This window comes from Copadichromis virginalis, linkage group LG11 (assembly GCF_057382275.1).
Source record: "Copadichromis virginalis isolate Kocher_CV1m ecotype Utaka linkage group LG11, C_Virginalis_male_GT1.1, whole genome shotgun sequence".
NCBI lineage: Eukaryota > Metazoa > Chordata > Actinopteri > Cichliformes > Cichlidae > Copadichromis > Copadichromis virginalis.
Window position 1 is genome coordinate 34,181,456 of NC_140628.1, and position 17,468 is coordinate 34,198,923.

A 17,468-nucleotide genomic window follows, 5' to 3' on the forward strand; every position below is an offset into this window, starting at 1 on the left:
TGTTACCAGTTATTCAGGCACTGAACAGATATTTTTACTGAAACATCATTATTATTATCGTCATATTGATGAATGTTTGCTCTAGAAAATGTCAAAGTGCTTTTCGACTGATCAAAATTGCTTTGATTGCTTAGTACCGTACATAGATTCAGGTTCTCATAATGCTAATCAACACTGAAAATTTAGAGCTTTTCCTTTTCTCTCTCTTACAGTACTCAGTCTCTGCCTTTGTGTTAGCTCAATGAAGAATGAGAGCGGTTCATTGCTCACATACTGAGCTGACTTCTTGCTTAAGAGCAAGACCCCAGATTGCAAAGCCATCCTGTGTATAAGGTTTTCCGCTCAGTGGCTTTTTGAGGGGGAAAAAAAGTCAATTAAGCATCTGGGAAGATTTTTACTTTGCAAAGTCACTAAAATGGCAACAAAAACGTGGGATGAAGCATGATGGATGCTGTAGGAGAGAGAAATGTCTTACATATTTCCACATAAAAAAGCAGCTTAAAAACCTAGAAACCAAATGATATCCGAATAATCAAATGCTGAAGTGCTGCCATTCAGACAGGAAGTATTTCTGGTATTTTTATAACAGTAGCTCACATATTTTGAGGCTTTGTATGCAATTAGAAACATCCTATTGGCATATGAGTGAACACATGTGTACGCTCTGTAACTAATGACAGTTTTCAGGCTCATTAACACAAGCTGGAGGTCACAGAGGACATCGACTCCTGGTTGTGTCTATTCTTTTCTTGAACACACACACACAGTCATCACTCCCAAACTCTCTAAATTATGCAGAGCCATATGCCTTCCTCTGACACAAATCTCCAGCATCTTACCACAAAGGCCCTTCTCCTTATCAGTGGCGCACACAGGCCCTGGCTAACAGCTTGGCATGCTGAGAGGATTAAGGGTAAAGAATGTGGAAAAGAGGGACAAGCGTCCAAAATACTACACCCACAAAGAAAAATATCTTTACACGTTTCCAAACAAATACAGATATCCTTTTGTCCTTGGTGGTGTGAAATAACTTGCCCACACAACCCTCGTCTTTTAGGCACTCATGTATGCACAGTGGTATCCTTAAAGCTTTTTCAAGGACAAAGTCTCTGCTGACTTTGTCCAACCAGCTCATGTGAATTTCTCCTGGCCGAGGAGCTGAGGGAGATAAGGAGAACTGAGCGAGAGCAGGTTACAGCTCAGAGGACAGGAGCAGTGAAAACTTTCACTTATGCCCAACACCTGATTCAGAGAAAGTCTACCTTGTACATCTTGGTAAATTGCTTTAAACGAATACATTTCAACTTTATGCAAATACACTAGTGTCGAATACGTAAAGTTTTGCCATTAGAAACAAAATAACTGCAAAAGGAAAAGTTATCTACTGTACCATATGAGTGACGAGGATGGACTGCATCTTAGCAGCAGCGAGGTAGCCCAGAATGTACGAAGCAAACAGAGAAGCCACCTGGAAAACAAAGCGTAGTTTACCTTAACAATTCACTCCACAAAGCTCATTAATGCATCACATACAAAAAAGTCCAAAACAACAATAACATTCCCATGATTATCTTTACATTAAAAGTTGCTAATGTCAAAACTGGATTTGAGCCTTTAGGGGAAATTTACATTCCTTCCTTCCAACAGTAATTTGTAGTATTGTATATTAATCAAGAAAGAACAGGGAAAATGGGGTGCAATAAAACAAACAAACAAACTGTAAAATCTGCACTTTACATGTAACAACTCATTTTTTAAAGCTTTTATGGCATTGCATTACATAATGTATCTTGTGAAGCACTCTAACATAATATTTTTGTTGTGCATTTCCAGAACTTAAACCCAAAGCCTGAATACATCACGGCATTTGAAAGATTACAGTTAAAATAAAGTGACTCTCTAAATACACATAGCAGTTGTTATAAATGTAACCCGAATACCACTTGGATCCTTTACTGCATTCCTCTTCCCTTTATTTCCTGTTGTCTTGTCAGTGTATTTATCACATAAAAACCCTACTTTATATTTAGCATCCATCCATCCAGCTTTCATGCGGTCTGCTCCTATTTGGACATGCTCAAACACCTCACCTAGGAGGCATTTTAGTCATTTACTTGAACCGTCTGAAGTGGCTCCTTTCAACGTGGAAGAGTAGCAACTCTACTCTGAGCTCTAGGTAAATGACACTCTTCAGCTCCAGCTTGTTTCGGCAATCTCATTCTTTCATTCAGTCCCCACAGCTAGAGGCCACAGGATGGTAGGAACGTAGGTCAACTGGAAAATCGACATCTTCGCTTTCCGTCTCGGCTCATTCGTCATCATGACAGACTGGAACAGGATCCACATTTCTGCACACACTGCACCACTCAATCTGGCAATCTCCTGCTTCAGTCTTCCCTCATTTATAAATAAGACCGCAAGATACTAGAACTTTGATTTAGACCAGCAACTCATTCCCCACCTGGAGTGGGCAAGCTACTCTTTTCTAGCTGAGAACGCCTTAGATTAGGAGGTGCTCATTCACATCCCCACTGCAAACCACTCCAGCACAAACTAAAGGGTGCTGCTGAATAAAGAACTACATCATCTGCTCAAAGCAGAGGTAAGACCACCAGCACCCACTGGGAACAAGTCTGAGTTACTGCTGATAATGTAAAACAAAACTAACTACAGTTATAGTGAGCGCTTTAACAGAAAACAAACAAGCGAACAAAAAGAAACAAAAAAAAAACCCCTGATACTTCAAAGGACCCAGCCCACAGGACACCATGATGGGACGCTGTCCAGTACCTGTTCTTGTGATGGGAATTCACATTCAAATGTAATCAGTTGGAAGGTTTTCTAAATTGGCCAATACAATTACTGATCATAATCAAATTCTGTTTGACCATTGTAATTGCTCAAGGGGGTTACTGTAGGCCTTGTAGAAAATTAACTGTGTGACTGCAAATTTTAAAACAAAACAACCCCCCCCCCCCCCCCCAAAATAGTAAAACCCAACAACTGACATCAAACTCCCTCTGTACTGATGAGTAAGCAGTGCTTGTGGGTGTATTTGGCCTTGAATTGCATTATGCATGCAGTGGCTGAGGTGAATGGGTTCAATTAGCAGCTTATAAATGTGAAACAAAGAAATAATATCTGTGAAACAACACGTCCCGCGTTAAAGTCCCTGCACAAAAGCAGCAGAGCCCTGAGGGGGCAGCAGCAGCAGCAGCGTGGGCTAAACTGTTAGTAAGCACATATGCTTGCTGCAGTGACCTGTTTGTTCTGAAGTTATTCGACTCTTCTGTCTGCCAGCCCACACACCTTAATTTACTACTTCTTTATACTAACCTAAATGTGTCAATCAGTTAGAAAAATTTCAATTTAAGAATGTTTTTTGAATTTTATATGATTTGAATCTCCTGAGTTTATCCCTTTTCTTTCAGTCTTTCTGATTTTTTTTATTTCTTTGCTATGTTGCCCAGCGTCTGATTTTTTGCACCTGCGCTGCCAGTCCTCTGTTCTCTCCAAGTCTCTCTTTTTCTCTTTAATCTCTGTGCTCCCTTATCTTGCCCTGTTTACCTGGGTGAGCAGCACAAACTGGGCAAACTGCCAAGGCAGCATAAAGCACAAATTGGAGATGCCCAGAGCGACCATAGCTGTCCGGCTCGGGTTCCGTGTCCTGGGGAGGGAAGAGACACAGATGGAGGGAAAAGGTGGTGAGAGCAAGGGTGTGGCAGAGATAAGATGAGATGTATTAAAATGCTTGAGAAAACACAGATGTACAAACATTCACTCTCACATTAATGGTAATACAGAAACCTGATTATGGACAAAGTTACGCTAAAAAGAAAATAAAACAGAAGTACTTCTCAATTTACTGTTAACTGTGACACTAAGAGAAGTCACAGTATCAAAACAGTTTTCACACAACTTGAGCTGCCAACCACCAGCTGGGTGTTAAAATGAAAAGAAAAAACAGATGCTTCCCCATCTTTCTTTATATTTTTGAAACCGTTCAAGTGCTTGGATATAATTAGGCATGCAGAGTATATACCCAACTAATGCACCATATAATATCTGAGCCGTGTAGGTGTAGGTATTATGAACTGATTACATGAACATGTGTTCAGACATCTACTTGGTGATCGTTTTATCTGGATATTATGCTTAGCTGCTTATTGTCATATAATCTGATCAGACAATCACGTGACGGCAGTGATGATTTGGGAAGTGGAGGTATTTCAGTGATGTTTGAGTATTGCTGAGACTGTTGATTTTCTGGAATTTGCATAACATCAGTCTTTACAGTTCACCCAGAATAATGAAAAACACAAACAAAAAAAACCCCCATCCAGCAGCAGCTTAGCAGGCAGAGATTCATAGCTGATAAGAGGTCAGAGTAGACAGAACGGCTAACTGTGCTGAGCAGAAAAGCGGCTCAGAATTAGCCAACTATCCTTTAGGTAGTTGTGCTTCGATTGCACAAAACCATGCCTGGGTCAACAGAAATCTGAGGCTGTAGCGAACACAAGATCAATCGAACTGGAAATTTTAAGGCTAAAAATAAAAAACTGCAGCTAGTCTAATGATTCTCCACTCTGCCAAAGCTTGAGACAGTATCCAAAGGTCCAGGCTTTTGGTGGTGTGATAGCATTGGGAATGTTTTCTGGAACACTCTGAGCTTTAATTCCAATCACCATTTGAACGCCACAGAGCCGGAGTATTGTTACAGACCATGTACATCCATTCATAGCTACAACTTATCATCTTCAAACAGAGCAGTGAACTGTGTCAAAAATAGGGCTGTTCGATATAACGATATATATCGGATGACGATATAAAAACATCTATCGTTTCATTTCACGCTATCGTTTGTTTCGTGGTGTTGCAAAATAAACTGTTTACGGCAATATTGTTTCACTGTTTTGATGGTAACTGTAGTGGCTATATTCATTTCTTGAAGTTCTCTCTTTCTCTTATATTTAATATAACCACACTACAGACGGACAAGCACGTTTTTATGCGTTGTCGTTAGCAACAACGACGGTAAAACTATCGCGTGTCCGCTTGTTTATTTTCCACATAAACCTTTCACAATAAAGCTCAAGATCCTGTTGAGACTTTTCAAAATAAACTGAATCACGTGAAAGAGTATGCAGAGTATTTACGGATGAGAAAAGAGCCGTCAGGTGCTAAAAATAAACCTTAGACTCAAACGTTAGAACAAGCTTTTCCCCGCAGCACGCCGTTTCATGCATCGGTTAAAACACTCGACTCCAGGTACACGACGCCCAGCTGGAAGCACTTCACGCAAGTCGAGCTGCCCGAGATTCACAGAATTTACAGAAAATGTAAAATTTTTGTGATTTATATCGTTATTGGGACGATAGATGTCTTATATCGGGATATGAGATTTTGGTCATATCGCACAGCCCTAGTCAAAAAAGTCTCCAAGTATGGATTCCATAAACATGATACTGAGATCAGATTTTGTTGACCTCCCCAGTCACCAACTCTGAAACCAGTAAAGCCCTTTTGGGATGTGGTCATTCAGCAAACAGATTTTGTGATTCAATTATGTCAACATGGAGCAGAATCACAAAAGATGTTTCCACCATCATTTGGAGTTCATTAAGCAAAACAAGGTCCCACACCAGTATTAACATGACAGTTATTCATGATGTGCTTGGGTGTGTTATGATGCCTTTGAACATTCTGAAACACTTTACCAAATTACAACAATATGAATTTAGCAGAGCAGTGGAGACGCTGAGTGAGTTTACCGTAGGATGTATGTGAGAAGAAGCATCTGCAGGACCAGGAAAGGGTAGGCAAAACTCTCCCTCAGAGGCGGAGTCCACATCACTCGAGTGCTCTGATAAAATACACGTGGACAAGAAAAGAATCAAATTTGCTCAAACTCAAATTCACATAGCTCTGATTTTCTTTGAGAGGAAAAAAAACAAAACAGAGATACATTTTACTCCTCTGCAGCTTATAAATAAATCTCAGTTAATCCTATATTGACACAGACTGTATAGTAACACACAGCTTGTGTAGAGATTACAGACACTTAATGTAAGACATCTGGTACCGGTCTATTGGCAGGATTTCTTAAATGCAAAAACACTGTGTGAGGAGGTTTGCATGTTCTTAATCTATGCTGTAGCAGGAGAACACATTTATTGATGAATTCTAGGTCACCTCACCAGAATAAAATAAAGCAGGTGAAAGTTTAAGCCGGTGACTGCATTTAGCTGTAGTTAATCAACTTTAGGCTGATGTGTGACTGTTTCTTTGTGACTGTACTTCATGCTTTTCAGTCCTCAAATAAAGTGATTGCCTACAATCAAGTTTAGATAAATGGATCGCATCTAACTTTCTGAATGTCTACTTTTGACATTGATATGGCTCTATATACTCGCTATAGCATTAATCATGAATTGCATTGTGGCTCATAGCGCAGTAGGTGTGCAGCTCCATAACATGAGATACCATACTGAAAAAAAACAAAACAACCCCCCCCCCCCCCCCCCCCAAACTTCAAAGTAAAAATATTACAAATGAAAGACTCACAATTAAACAGAAAAAACTGAAATAAAATTAAAAGAAATAAAAATAACACCATGTAAAATGCTGAATATAGAATAAGGAGCTCTTGTATTCCAACAAATGATTTATTAATTTGATTCCTTACTCCATTTTAGTGTGAAAACAGGAACAGTAGACTAATAAGGTACAAACTGCACAGTTGCAGCTTTTATCTGTGCACGGATCCAGCGAGCAGTCTGCTTAGGTCCTGCTGTTGAGCTTGATTGAGACTTCTGCAGGAAATCTACATCGTAACCAGAAACTCCTTTTATCCCTATGCTGCAACCTTCCACACCACTCAAGTTGTTGTGGTGTGCGTCCACACGACGTGTAGTTACATTTATCGAGAGGTGAACGTCAGGTCATGCAGAAGGTTACAGCGTAAAGTTAAAATTAGTTTCAGATAATAGAGCAAGTGACGATTTAGATTTCCTGCATAAGCATAATTCACAGGTTAGTGAGCCTGTCTCTAAAGGCTAATAAACACCCACACCTCTATTTTAATGCAGTCAACACTGACCTCGGAGCGACTACCCAGCCAGACTGCCATTTTACTACTTCCTCCGAAAAAGTGGAAATTACAGATGCTGCTGTCACAAGCCGCCATAGCACTCGGGGAAAGGACAGAAATGTGTTCGAGTGTGCGCTTGACTGAAATTTGTTCTGGAGGAAACTTGAGAGAAGAAGATAGGCGGAGGGATTCAGCTTTGAGTGCGAGCCAAAAACAACTCTAAGCTCCTTTGAGGGCTGAAACGAGTCCCTATTAACCATCCTTCTCTTTTTCTGAGGGTTTTTTTTTTTTCATTTTGAGTTTTACAGATTTCAGAAGCTTACACTTCCCAAAGCTCCAACATTTGAATATCCTGATAAAGATATTAAAGGAACTGCACTTACCTCACCGTGATTGAAGAAAAAACACAATGTGGTAATAACGCCACCCAGTCGACTGCCACTAATGAGGAAAAATGAAAATGAGGTGGGATTAAAAGAAGAGCAGAAAGCAGCAGACGGATTCAGAGAAGTTATCTTCTTTCCGATAGTTCAAATCTATAAATCTGACCAAGACAGCAGACAAATGGTCTACGCCTGACAGCTTATTGGGATGGACCATTTAAAAATCATCCTCTCCTCACTAGTGTCCATGTGAGCGAGTCAGGAGAGAGTGCTGGGCTGGAGAGGTTACCTGAGGTAGGAGCCGTACATGAAGAAGATGCTCATCATCATGCCGTTCAGCAGGAACACACAGGCCACATAGAAATACGCTGGGTCACCCATTCCTGGCAACAGAGACAGGTAGAAATGCAGTTTTTATCCAGGTTAAATGCTACCAATAGAGTTCTCTGACATATAATTCAGCTTTGATAACATGATAACTGATTATTTTTCCATTGACCAGCTAATTTCCTACATTTCACAAAGACTTATTAGAAAGTAGTAACTTGAGGACATCGTTTGGACATTGGAAATTGCTGATATAATGTTTTACAAATGTAAATGATCAAGAGCTGTACGTCAATATTCAACTACTGGTATATTTGCACGTCGCATAGGATTTGAAACAAACCCATCATCTCTGTCTGCAGTTACTTTCACTTCAGTTCACCTTACTGTTGCTAATTACCTATTTTGTCATGTAGAATAGCACTTCATGCTCCTTTAGCAAGATTTTCCGTGTGTTAAAAAGTGCAACTGGAAAATGTATGAATAATACTGCTAAGCTCTGCCATCCTACTATTCTCTCTCTGAGCAGGAGCACCACCCACATGGAGGCTGAGCAGCATGTGAGAAACATTTGCTTTAACATTTTTTCTATTAGTAATGACTTTGTACATTTATCCATCCATCCTCTTCCATGTCACCGGGGGACTGCAGCCTATGCCAATTAAAGCAAATCCATTATGCACTTTTTTTGCTTGTAGGACTGCCTTCTATCCTTCTCCATCGAACAGGTGATAATTATGCTTTAGTTAACATCACTGATGCAAACATAGAAACTTTGTTGCAAGATTTAACAACTTATTACAGTGAAATATTGATGGGAGACATACCTCCTGTGAGTTTGTGGACTGTGTGAAACATTATTGATTTTAAGTTTCTCTGACTGACTAGCACAGCCAATATGTTTGAACTTATGATTTTAACTTCACCTTTGATTTTGTCAGACCACTTTGCAGTCATCTCACACACCCTAACACCCCTTGAAAATGACTGCAATCACGAAAAGAATGTAAATCTCTGATTACAGGAGTAATCTGAAAACACACCCCCACACACCCCTACGTGTTTAATGATCTGAAAGTCACATTTGCAGGCATTTTGTGTGCAAACTGGGTCACTGCAGATTGAATAAGTTAGGTCATGCAAAAATAACCCATGAAACAGGTAGGATTTCTGTGCTCCGCTTCTGCAATGAAGACACCACAGACTAATCACTTCCTGCAGACTCTGTGTTGCAAAAATTTTCAGTTCTGCTACTTAAAAAATTATAGTAAAAAAAATCCATATGTAATCGTATGTGTGAGATAAATATATGCTACTCAGGTCTTTTATATGTCCTCTCTGTGTCTGCATGGGTTCCTCCCGTAGTAAAGGATCATGAATATTAGGTTAAATGATAATTCTAACTTGACTGTAGGTATGAATCAGAGTATGAATGGTTGTCTGTCGGTCTCTAATTTAGCCCTGTGATAGACCCGGGACCTGTCCAGAGTTTATGCCACCTCATTCCCAGTGTTGGCTGGAATAGCCTCCAACACCTCCATGACCCCGAACTGGATAAGCAGTTAAGCAAACCGATGGGTGACAAAAATAACAGTTTTTATACAGCATCTGAAATGTCATATCTGAATGACACCAAAGTTGAAGCATAACAACAGGAAGTACATTAAACAACATGTCACGATCAGCCCTATCAAAAATAAATAAATAAATAAAAATGTGGGGTTAAAAAAAACCCCAAACAAAAACCATCAAACTGGAATAATACATTATTACTGCACATCCCACTGCAGGTTCCACAAGTCATTCTCTAAATTCTGATGGTGAGATTAAAGTTTGAAACTTTAGTGACAGCAAATAGGTTTTGTTCACTTCACTGCTCAGTTAAATGACGTCTCGCTGCTATATTCTTGGCACGATCTCCTCTCAATGATTCCAGCATAATAAGAAGGTACACAGAACAGACCTACACGGCAACAATGACTAAGAGATTGAAGATGCATTGACATCGCTAAGAGCTGCATCGCATCATCTCCGTGATGTGACGGTAAATCACTGGACAAACAGAAAACGGATCTAGCTCCAAAACCGCTTGTTCCGTTCTACTGTGTAATTTTAAACCACACAAAAATAACATACTGGCTGACAGTTACAGGAAATGCAATGCAGCTTGCATCAGGTTTATGTAAACACTGTGAAAACAGCCTGTGTACATCAGCCGTGGGGTGCCACATTCACTAATGAGACCGACAGAAACATGGAGACTGCATGCAGCTTCACAAAGGAACGCTGACAGCAGCTTTTGCTTGTTTTTGCTTAGCAGACTTAATTTCCAGGAAATGTTACTGTGAGCCAACTTACCAAACTTCTCAAATCTGCGATATTTAGACTTCTCTGCATCTTAAGTGACAGCTAAACCGTTTATTCAAGCAAAGGGGCTACAACTGTCACCAAGTAGGATGAAATACGGGAACGGATTAGATTTGACCCGTGTGTGTGTGTCTAAATGCACACAACTGAGCACGTTTCTAGTTAAGACTTACATGCCATGGCAACAGTGTTTACCTTCACAGCTGTCCACAGGAGTGAGTCCCTCTCCTCTGTTGATGGACCAGCACATTTTTGTGGGAATCCCAAAGTAACCCATTACACCTGTGTACATCCGGTACCAGCTGGCCAGGACCACCTGGGGAGAACAGACAGGATGTAAAAATCCTGTTTAAACATCAAATTTTAAATTACTTGTTTTATCCCTTTTATTTCTGAGGAGTAGACACTAGCATGATTTGGATTCTGGTCTATGAGTTTGCAAAAAGGGATCATAAATAAATAAAGACTAATGTGATACATAAAAAAAATAAAATAATATATGTATATAAGTCATCTATCCATCAATCCATTCGCTTCCGCTTCTCCTTTTCAGGGTCGCGGGGGGGCACTGGAGCCTATTCCAGCTGTCATAGGGCGAGAGGCGGGGTACACCCTGGACAGGTCGCCAGTCTGTAGCAGGGCCAACACACAGGGACAGACAACCATTCGCGCTCACATTCACTCACACATTCACACTTAATGGCAATTTGGATTATCCAATTAACCTATCCCCACAAGCTGCATGTCTTTGGACAGTGGGAGGAAGCCGGAGTACCCGGAGGGAACCCACACAAACATGGGGAGAACACGCAAACTCCACACAGAAAGACCCCGGCCTGATGTTGGAATTGAACTCAGGACCTTCTTGCTGTGCGGCAACAGTGCTAACCACCGTGCCACCGTGCTGCCTTTAAAGTCATCTAACTGTAATAAAAAATAAATAAAATAAAAAATAAATTAAAAAAACACACACACAAAAGAATCAATGTTAAGCTGTGCAATCTATAACAACCTAATTCAACTTTCAATTTGGCTTCTCAGAAAATTACAAAAAGACAATGGAGATAAAACGCTGCTGTTTCACAGTCTGTTCTGCAACAATTCTCTACGTTGGCTTTCCAGCACATCTCTTTCCTTTATTTTGTTCCATCAGAGTAGCCTGATTACTCACTCACTCATCTTCAGTGAGCATATTTCTTAACCATCATGTAAAGAAAGAATTAAACAAATCTGGTTTCTCCATCCAGCAAGATTCATTGTTAGGAAAGCGCATTAATCTGGCATGTATACCACTTCTAACTGCACTTATTGCTATTTGCTACATGACAAAGGACTGCAGACTGCAGGGAGAAAAAAGTAGAGGGGATGCATGAAAGGAGAAAATGCATGGAGCAAAATTCAACATAAGCAATCATCTAAAAGACTAAAAAAGTTTAATCACCAAACATCTATTTGCTAAATTCATAAACTGTTGTTATGTAATTCTCCAATTACTTGCATTACCCGATTTGGCTCATTAAATGCATCCAGATTCTTGTACTGCCAACACTTCAAACAATATAATACTAATGAAGTGGGGTTTTTTATTTTTATTTTTATTTTTTTATCTCAAAGCTTAAAAACATCTTCACGATAAAATTACCTCACCCTTCAAACCTTTTATTCCTTCTGTAAAAGAGTTTTGTTTGTACTAAGGGATTCACTGTATACATCCCACGAGAATGAAGATTTGATCTTCTTCTGAAAATATTTCAAAGTTATGAATAATTTTAGTCTGAGAGCAACAAATGAAATATGTGCACGGTAATTTGCCAAAAATCAATATTACCTCTGGATAGAGGTTGAATCTCTTCAGTGTGTTAATAACCAGCGGATGCTCTGTCAGCCGATCGTTCATGACCATGTGAAGGCCGTCCAGGAAAGAAGGAGCCTCAATAATTGTCTTGTAGTAGGAATAGTACAGACCCTGGTATCAAAAAGAACATTACATACAGAAGATTACAGAAAGAAAAAGGCAGCAGACGGATACTAAATATAACTCCAGCACTACAACTCCGACAGAAGAAACTGGAATGAGTTACACGGGCTCAGCAGATGGCCATGGCTCGCAGCCCATTTGGTAGCACGCAGCAGGGGGAAGGCAAGACAAGTATTCTGTTTTCATCTGACAAAGTTTTCACCTTGAGCGTCAGTTAAACATCAGCAGCTTTTACACAGAGTGATGGTGATCTAAAAAGCAGCAGTGCTTATAGACACAAATGTTAATTTTGCTTGTGTGCAGCTCTTCATCGAGTGTTCGACGTGGAAAGTGACAGATGAGTAACAACTGTAAAGTCCAACATGGTAAGTATTACTGATTTGATTTTCTCTGAATGGACAGTCATAGTGAAACTAGCTTAACTACAGTCATCAGTCAACAGTAAGTCTTCTTCTAAATATTTATTCTCTCCCCCTTTCACTTCAGCTGACGTCTGTGCAATGGTTATTGTTGACCAACTCTGGCTGGTGTGCTCAAGGGTCAAAGTTCACTTTAACCAACTTTTCATTGGAAATCAGTTTGCATGTCAAATAGAAGCACTGTTTTTGGGAAATTATTACAACATCATCATCTTAACTATGCAGGAATGTTTTGTGATGAGCTTGCCTCGCATTTCTTTATTAACCAGGCTGATCTCATTTTGATGGCCTTTTTAAAAAAAATGCAAACTGCTGTCATATTTTGTTTTACAGAAGGCTAACGTGACAGTGCTTATATGCTCACTGGGGCAGCAGCAAATATTTATTGCCAATAACAATCTACTCATTAAGTTTTAATGACTTCAGCAATGATGAGGTCTATAAAATGTGATGAAAATGTTAAAAAAAAAAGTGCATGTTGTGAAAGCCAAAGAGTTGTCTCTGCCTGATTCGTGTGACTAACTTCAACACATTTAAATTTTAAGCACAACTACTAACCCCCCCCCCCCCCCAAAAAAAAAAAAAACATTCCCTTACAAATGATGCATACACTTCTTATGTTGGAAATCCTATTTTAATGCAATACCATCAAGGCAACATCTAATCTGTCTCAATGTCATTTGGTAGCATGACAAAATAAAATATATCATGACATAGTTAGAAAGAATTAGAGGCATAACGTCTCTGAGAAAGTTGTTGGCCCACATCCTACCACAACAGCTCAAACGTGAAGGTTTTTTTAATGAAGATGGTGGAGACCACTTTCTAACACGTGGGTGTAAAATCCACCACATATGTTCATATGGGCTGGTATCTGTTATTAACACAAATCTATAATTCACATCCTCTCATAGCTGAACACAAATCATGGAGCCCTCATGCCTGATGGATGCACTGTCCTCTTGGAAGAGGAGACCACAAAATCATCATCCTGTTTCAGTTACTTCCTTTAGGGTTCACCCTATCCTTATCATCCTCCAACCAACCCTCTACATTCCCTCCTTTGATACATCCATGAATTATCTCTGTGCCATTCTTCCTTTCCTCCTTCCTGGCAGCTCCATATTTAACATCCTTTCTCCAGTATATCCACCATCCCTCCTCAGCACATGTCGAAATCTCAACCAAAACAAAGTTAACAAAGTTAAATATATAAAAATAATCACTCACAATGGCTCTTTATTGATTTTCAGTGACCATGTAATCAAATCAGACAAGTCAGCTAAAAAAAAGAAAAAGAAAAAAGAAAAAGAGAAAGCCACCACAATATCTATCTAAGTACAGCAGAACCACCAAGCCCTCTTAGTGTAGGTCTGATGAGGTCTGTTTTTGTTTGGACATCATTTACGTGTATCTTCAGCTACAAGGACAATAAACTGCTCTGCAACAGGTGTAGTGCATGGCTGAAATATAGCCAAATACATTAACATCATGGGATTGAATTTGGGGTTATTGAAAGACCCAAAATAGTTTTCCAATCTGCTCAAACAGCCCCCCCGTTAAATGAGCAAACGCAAGGAACAATTGCTGCTATTTTGATGGTAAAGGGAATCCATGCTAAATATGAATATGATTTAGACCTTGATCATCTTGTTTTGTAGCAAAGGATTTCACACTTTTTACTGTCTTATGTCAAAATAAAGGTAGACGATGGTAAACAACGGCCATACAAAAACTGTGCCCTTCAAGATTCATGATGACAATATTTATCAAAGATTTGTGCATCCTGCTGTTGCCTTACAAAAAAGAAAAACAAATTACCATTTCTGTTCGAAAAGCCATTTCCTTCTCCAGGTTAGACAGGTGTGAAAAGTGCCTGTCATTCTCAAAGAGCTGTGTGAGATGATACCTAATTGCAGGGGGAGAAATATGTGTGAAGTAAGAGCAAGTAAACGCAACAGTAGTTAGTGAACGATAACTTGGTAAAGCCGATAAAAGCGCAGCTTACCAGTGCAGATATCCAGTCAGAGCAGCTGTGAACAGAAAGAATTAACTTTAACTACTGCAGAAAAAAAAAGCTACTTCATCACTGAGAAAGGAGGCTAGATTTGCAAAGCCACAACCCGCTGGAGAGAGGAGAGATGACTTTGAGTGATACGGGGGTTATAACTATTGTGCATTTAGAGGAGAACACCAAGCTTGAAGTTTGCCAGAAAACCTGTTAACACGTGTGGAGCTGATGTGGCATATAGGCGGAAGAAATACGGGACACTTTCATTTGATTTTAACGGACAGCAACAGCAGGTAACTACCGCTAGAGAGGTACCGTTAGGGTGAGCTAACGTTAGCCAAGTGATCGGCAGCGGAGATAACTTAATTTAGCGGAGCTGCTAATGCTGCTAGTGTTAGCACTCGTTAGCTTGTGGTTCTGCAAGAAGCTAACGAGCTAGTGGTTCTGAACTTACCGAGGAGAAGAGTGATTCCCAGCTTGGCGGCTGCAGACGGAGTTAGCCCCAGCTTGTGTCTGATGCCCGAAAGCCCGTTTGAATGCGTGCTGTTGAAAACCTTGCCCTCCCTGCCTGGCCGCCTAACGTTACTTTTGCCAGGTGGCGAAACAAGCGGGCTCCTGTCGCGGTCAGTCTGGGTCGCCGGACTCTTCCCGGTTTGCTTTTTGGTTTTAGCCACCATGATTTCCAAAAAGAGACGAGTTAAACCGAGCGGACAGCCGCTGAAGAACCCAAGGGGTGTGAGCTGCGCAGCCCCAACAGACGCTCGTATCTGGTCCTCGAATCTGCCCCTTTACTACCTGAGTGATGCTTTGACTGGTTCCTGCCTGAAATCTTGTGAAACTGTGCCCCCTGGTGGCTGTTGGGCACCACTGCAATGAGTTTGGGATCGTAACCATGGCAACACCAACCGCGAGCGTATTTTTCTTTTTGTAGCGTCAGATGCGAAATAAATAAAATAAAAATAAATAAATAGTAATACATCTAAAATGTGCAACTGCCCGATGCGACAGACAGCATCAGCTAATCCAGGGGCCTCTCTTGTTGAAAGGTCAATTAAAAAAACAAAAAAACCCTAAAAAGACTGCAAATCTGAAATGACCCTAAATAGACACAAAAAAGGCATAACCGACAAATCTCAATGTAAAACAATCACACGCTGTAAAAAGATTACAAAGATGTCAAACATGAAACAGCCATAAACAGAAAAAAACGAGTTATATCTCTGCATACCTCTGCAAAGTATCATTTATGATATGTAACATATAAGGAATTCTTATTTTTATTATATTTTTTTGAGCAAGAAAGATTGCTTTTACTTTTTAAAAAATTTTTTTTTATTGCTTTCCAAAAAGCTCCAGCAGCATATAACAGGCCTCCATCACCTTATCAGGCACTTTCAGACTGTCCAAATTGCTTCCTCTGGTTTAGATCCAGTGCTCTTTAGAAGTATGCCAAGTTTCTTTCAGAAAGGGATGTGTTCTCTACAAGTGCCACTTTAGCTGCCTTGGCAGCGATGTTTCCACTGCAGACAAATAAAGCTGAAGCAGCAGAAAGAAGATTTCTATTAACGTGAGATACTGAGCTGTAAGCTGACATGATTCACTACCAGAGCAGTAGAGGAGCAGAGCAGCGTCTAAATGAAATCCTGTCAGATATGCAGCCAAAGGTACAGCATCACACACACATAAAAATGATTGATAAATTCAACTCCTCTGATTGATTTTATGATATCGCCAGCTGTTTTCTTCTGAGTGTATGACAGCATTCTGGTATTAGTTAATTAGGACTCTCTGTTTCTTCTGAACAAATGAAGGAGATAGGCTTTGTAGACTGATAACTGGCACTATAATGGTTACAAGCAAAATGAAAATCCGCTGAGTTACAAGACCTGTTATACTGATACTCATTCCATCAAAAACAGGAGATGATGAAAAATTGTGTGAACTTTTGTTGTTTCATTTATCAGTGCTGATGATGACACAACAATAAAAGATACAGACTAGCAACTGGGTTACAAGGGATTAAAGTTCCACTCTTCCACATAGAGATGGGAATTGAAACCCAGTTCTTGTAGAGAGTCGGTTCCCACTTGTCCAGTTCCTTGGAATTGTTGGTCTGTGCCAGTTGATTCCACTTATCGGTTCTTGCACTCCTACACACAGCTGATTTTGGTTGGTATGTTGGAGGAGGAAAACAGTGACACAGGATATGGACATTACTTTTATTTTTATTGCACAAAGGATGAGAGCATGATAGTAAAGTGGAGCGTGCATCCCGGACAGATACAGCTGCATTATGCTGCTACCTGCACAGTCGGCATGCTAACACTAAACCAGCCAAGAACTCTGAGTGACGTTAAAGCTGAATGAATGCTGACCCCAGCCCAGTATCCAGACCCTGAACTTCAACAGGTAATAAACTGATGAGTAGTCAGGCTGCAGCCTTTGTTTCTACCTATTTGTGTTTCTTAATTAGAATCACCATGGCGATCAGTTTGCTTGTTTGTGCTGTTGACTTTGTGTTGTACTAATAGTAAGATCATATGTGTCCTCATTAGCATAGCGATTTGTGTTGGTGTATAGGACTATAGCCTATATGTTTATATTGTTAAATGGCAATTATGAGATAAAACAGGTCATTTTACAGAGTAACATGAAAGCAATGTAACGAGTCGTATAATGAATTAGTTTTTCATCACACCTGCGAGCATCTCTTAGTCATCTACTGATCTACTGAAGCGAACATAAAAACCATGGAACACGAAGGCAGTAACACTACATGAATAAAAATGTATACGATTCAAAGTTACAGCTCGGTTTCCAAGACAAACAGAGAGATAACTAGCTTAGCTATGCAGTGGCTGTGATGCCAGGCTGAAATTTATTTTTAAAAGTT

General features: G+C 40.0%; 1 protein-coding gene across 3 annotated transcripts in view; it reads right to left on the reverse strand.

Moving 5' to 3' along the window:
• dpy19l1l (dpy-19-like 1, like (H. sapiens)) overlaps window positions 1-15,458 on the reverse strand; it is a 46,893-nt gene extending 31,435 nt beyond the window's left edge. For 2 of the 3 annotated variants that reach the window (XM_085472147.1, XM_085472146.1), the window contains exons 1-10: window positions 15,030-15,458; window positions 14,573-14,597; window positions 14,386-14,473; window positions 11,996-12,133; window positions 10,363-10,483; window positions 7,763-7,856; window positions 7,474-7,531; window positions 5,772-5,863; window positions 3,568-3,667; window positions 1,391-1,468 (exon numbers count right to left, since the gene is read on the reverse strand). In XM_085472147.1, the coding sequence (XP_085328273.1) occupies window positions 1,391-1,468; window positions 3,568-3,667; window positions 5,772-5,863; window positions 7,474-7,531; window positions 7,763-7,856; window positions 10,363-10,483; window positions 11,996-12,133; window positions 14,386-14,473; window positions 14,573-14,597; window positions 15,030-15,252 (1,017 nt within the window). In that variant the 5' untranslated portion in view covers window positions 15,253-15,458. The remainder of the gene's footprint in view (window positions 1-1,390; window positions 1,469-3,567; window positions 3,668-5,771; window positions 5,864-7,473; window positions 7,532-7,762; window positions 7,857-10,362; window positions 10,484-11,995; window positions 12,134-14,385; window positions 14,474-14,572; window positions 14,598-15,029) is intronic. The other variant, XM_085472148.1, reaches the window with a different exon arrangement.
• Between the last annotated feature and the right edge of the window lie 2,010 nt (window positions 15,459-17,468).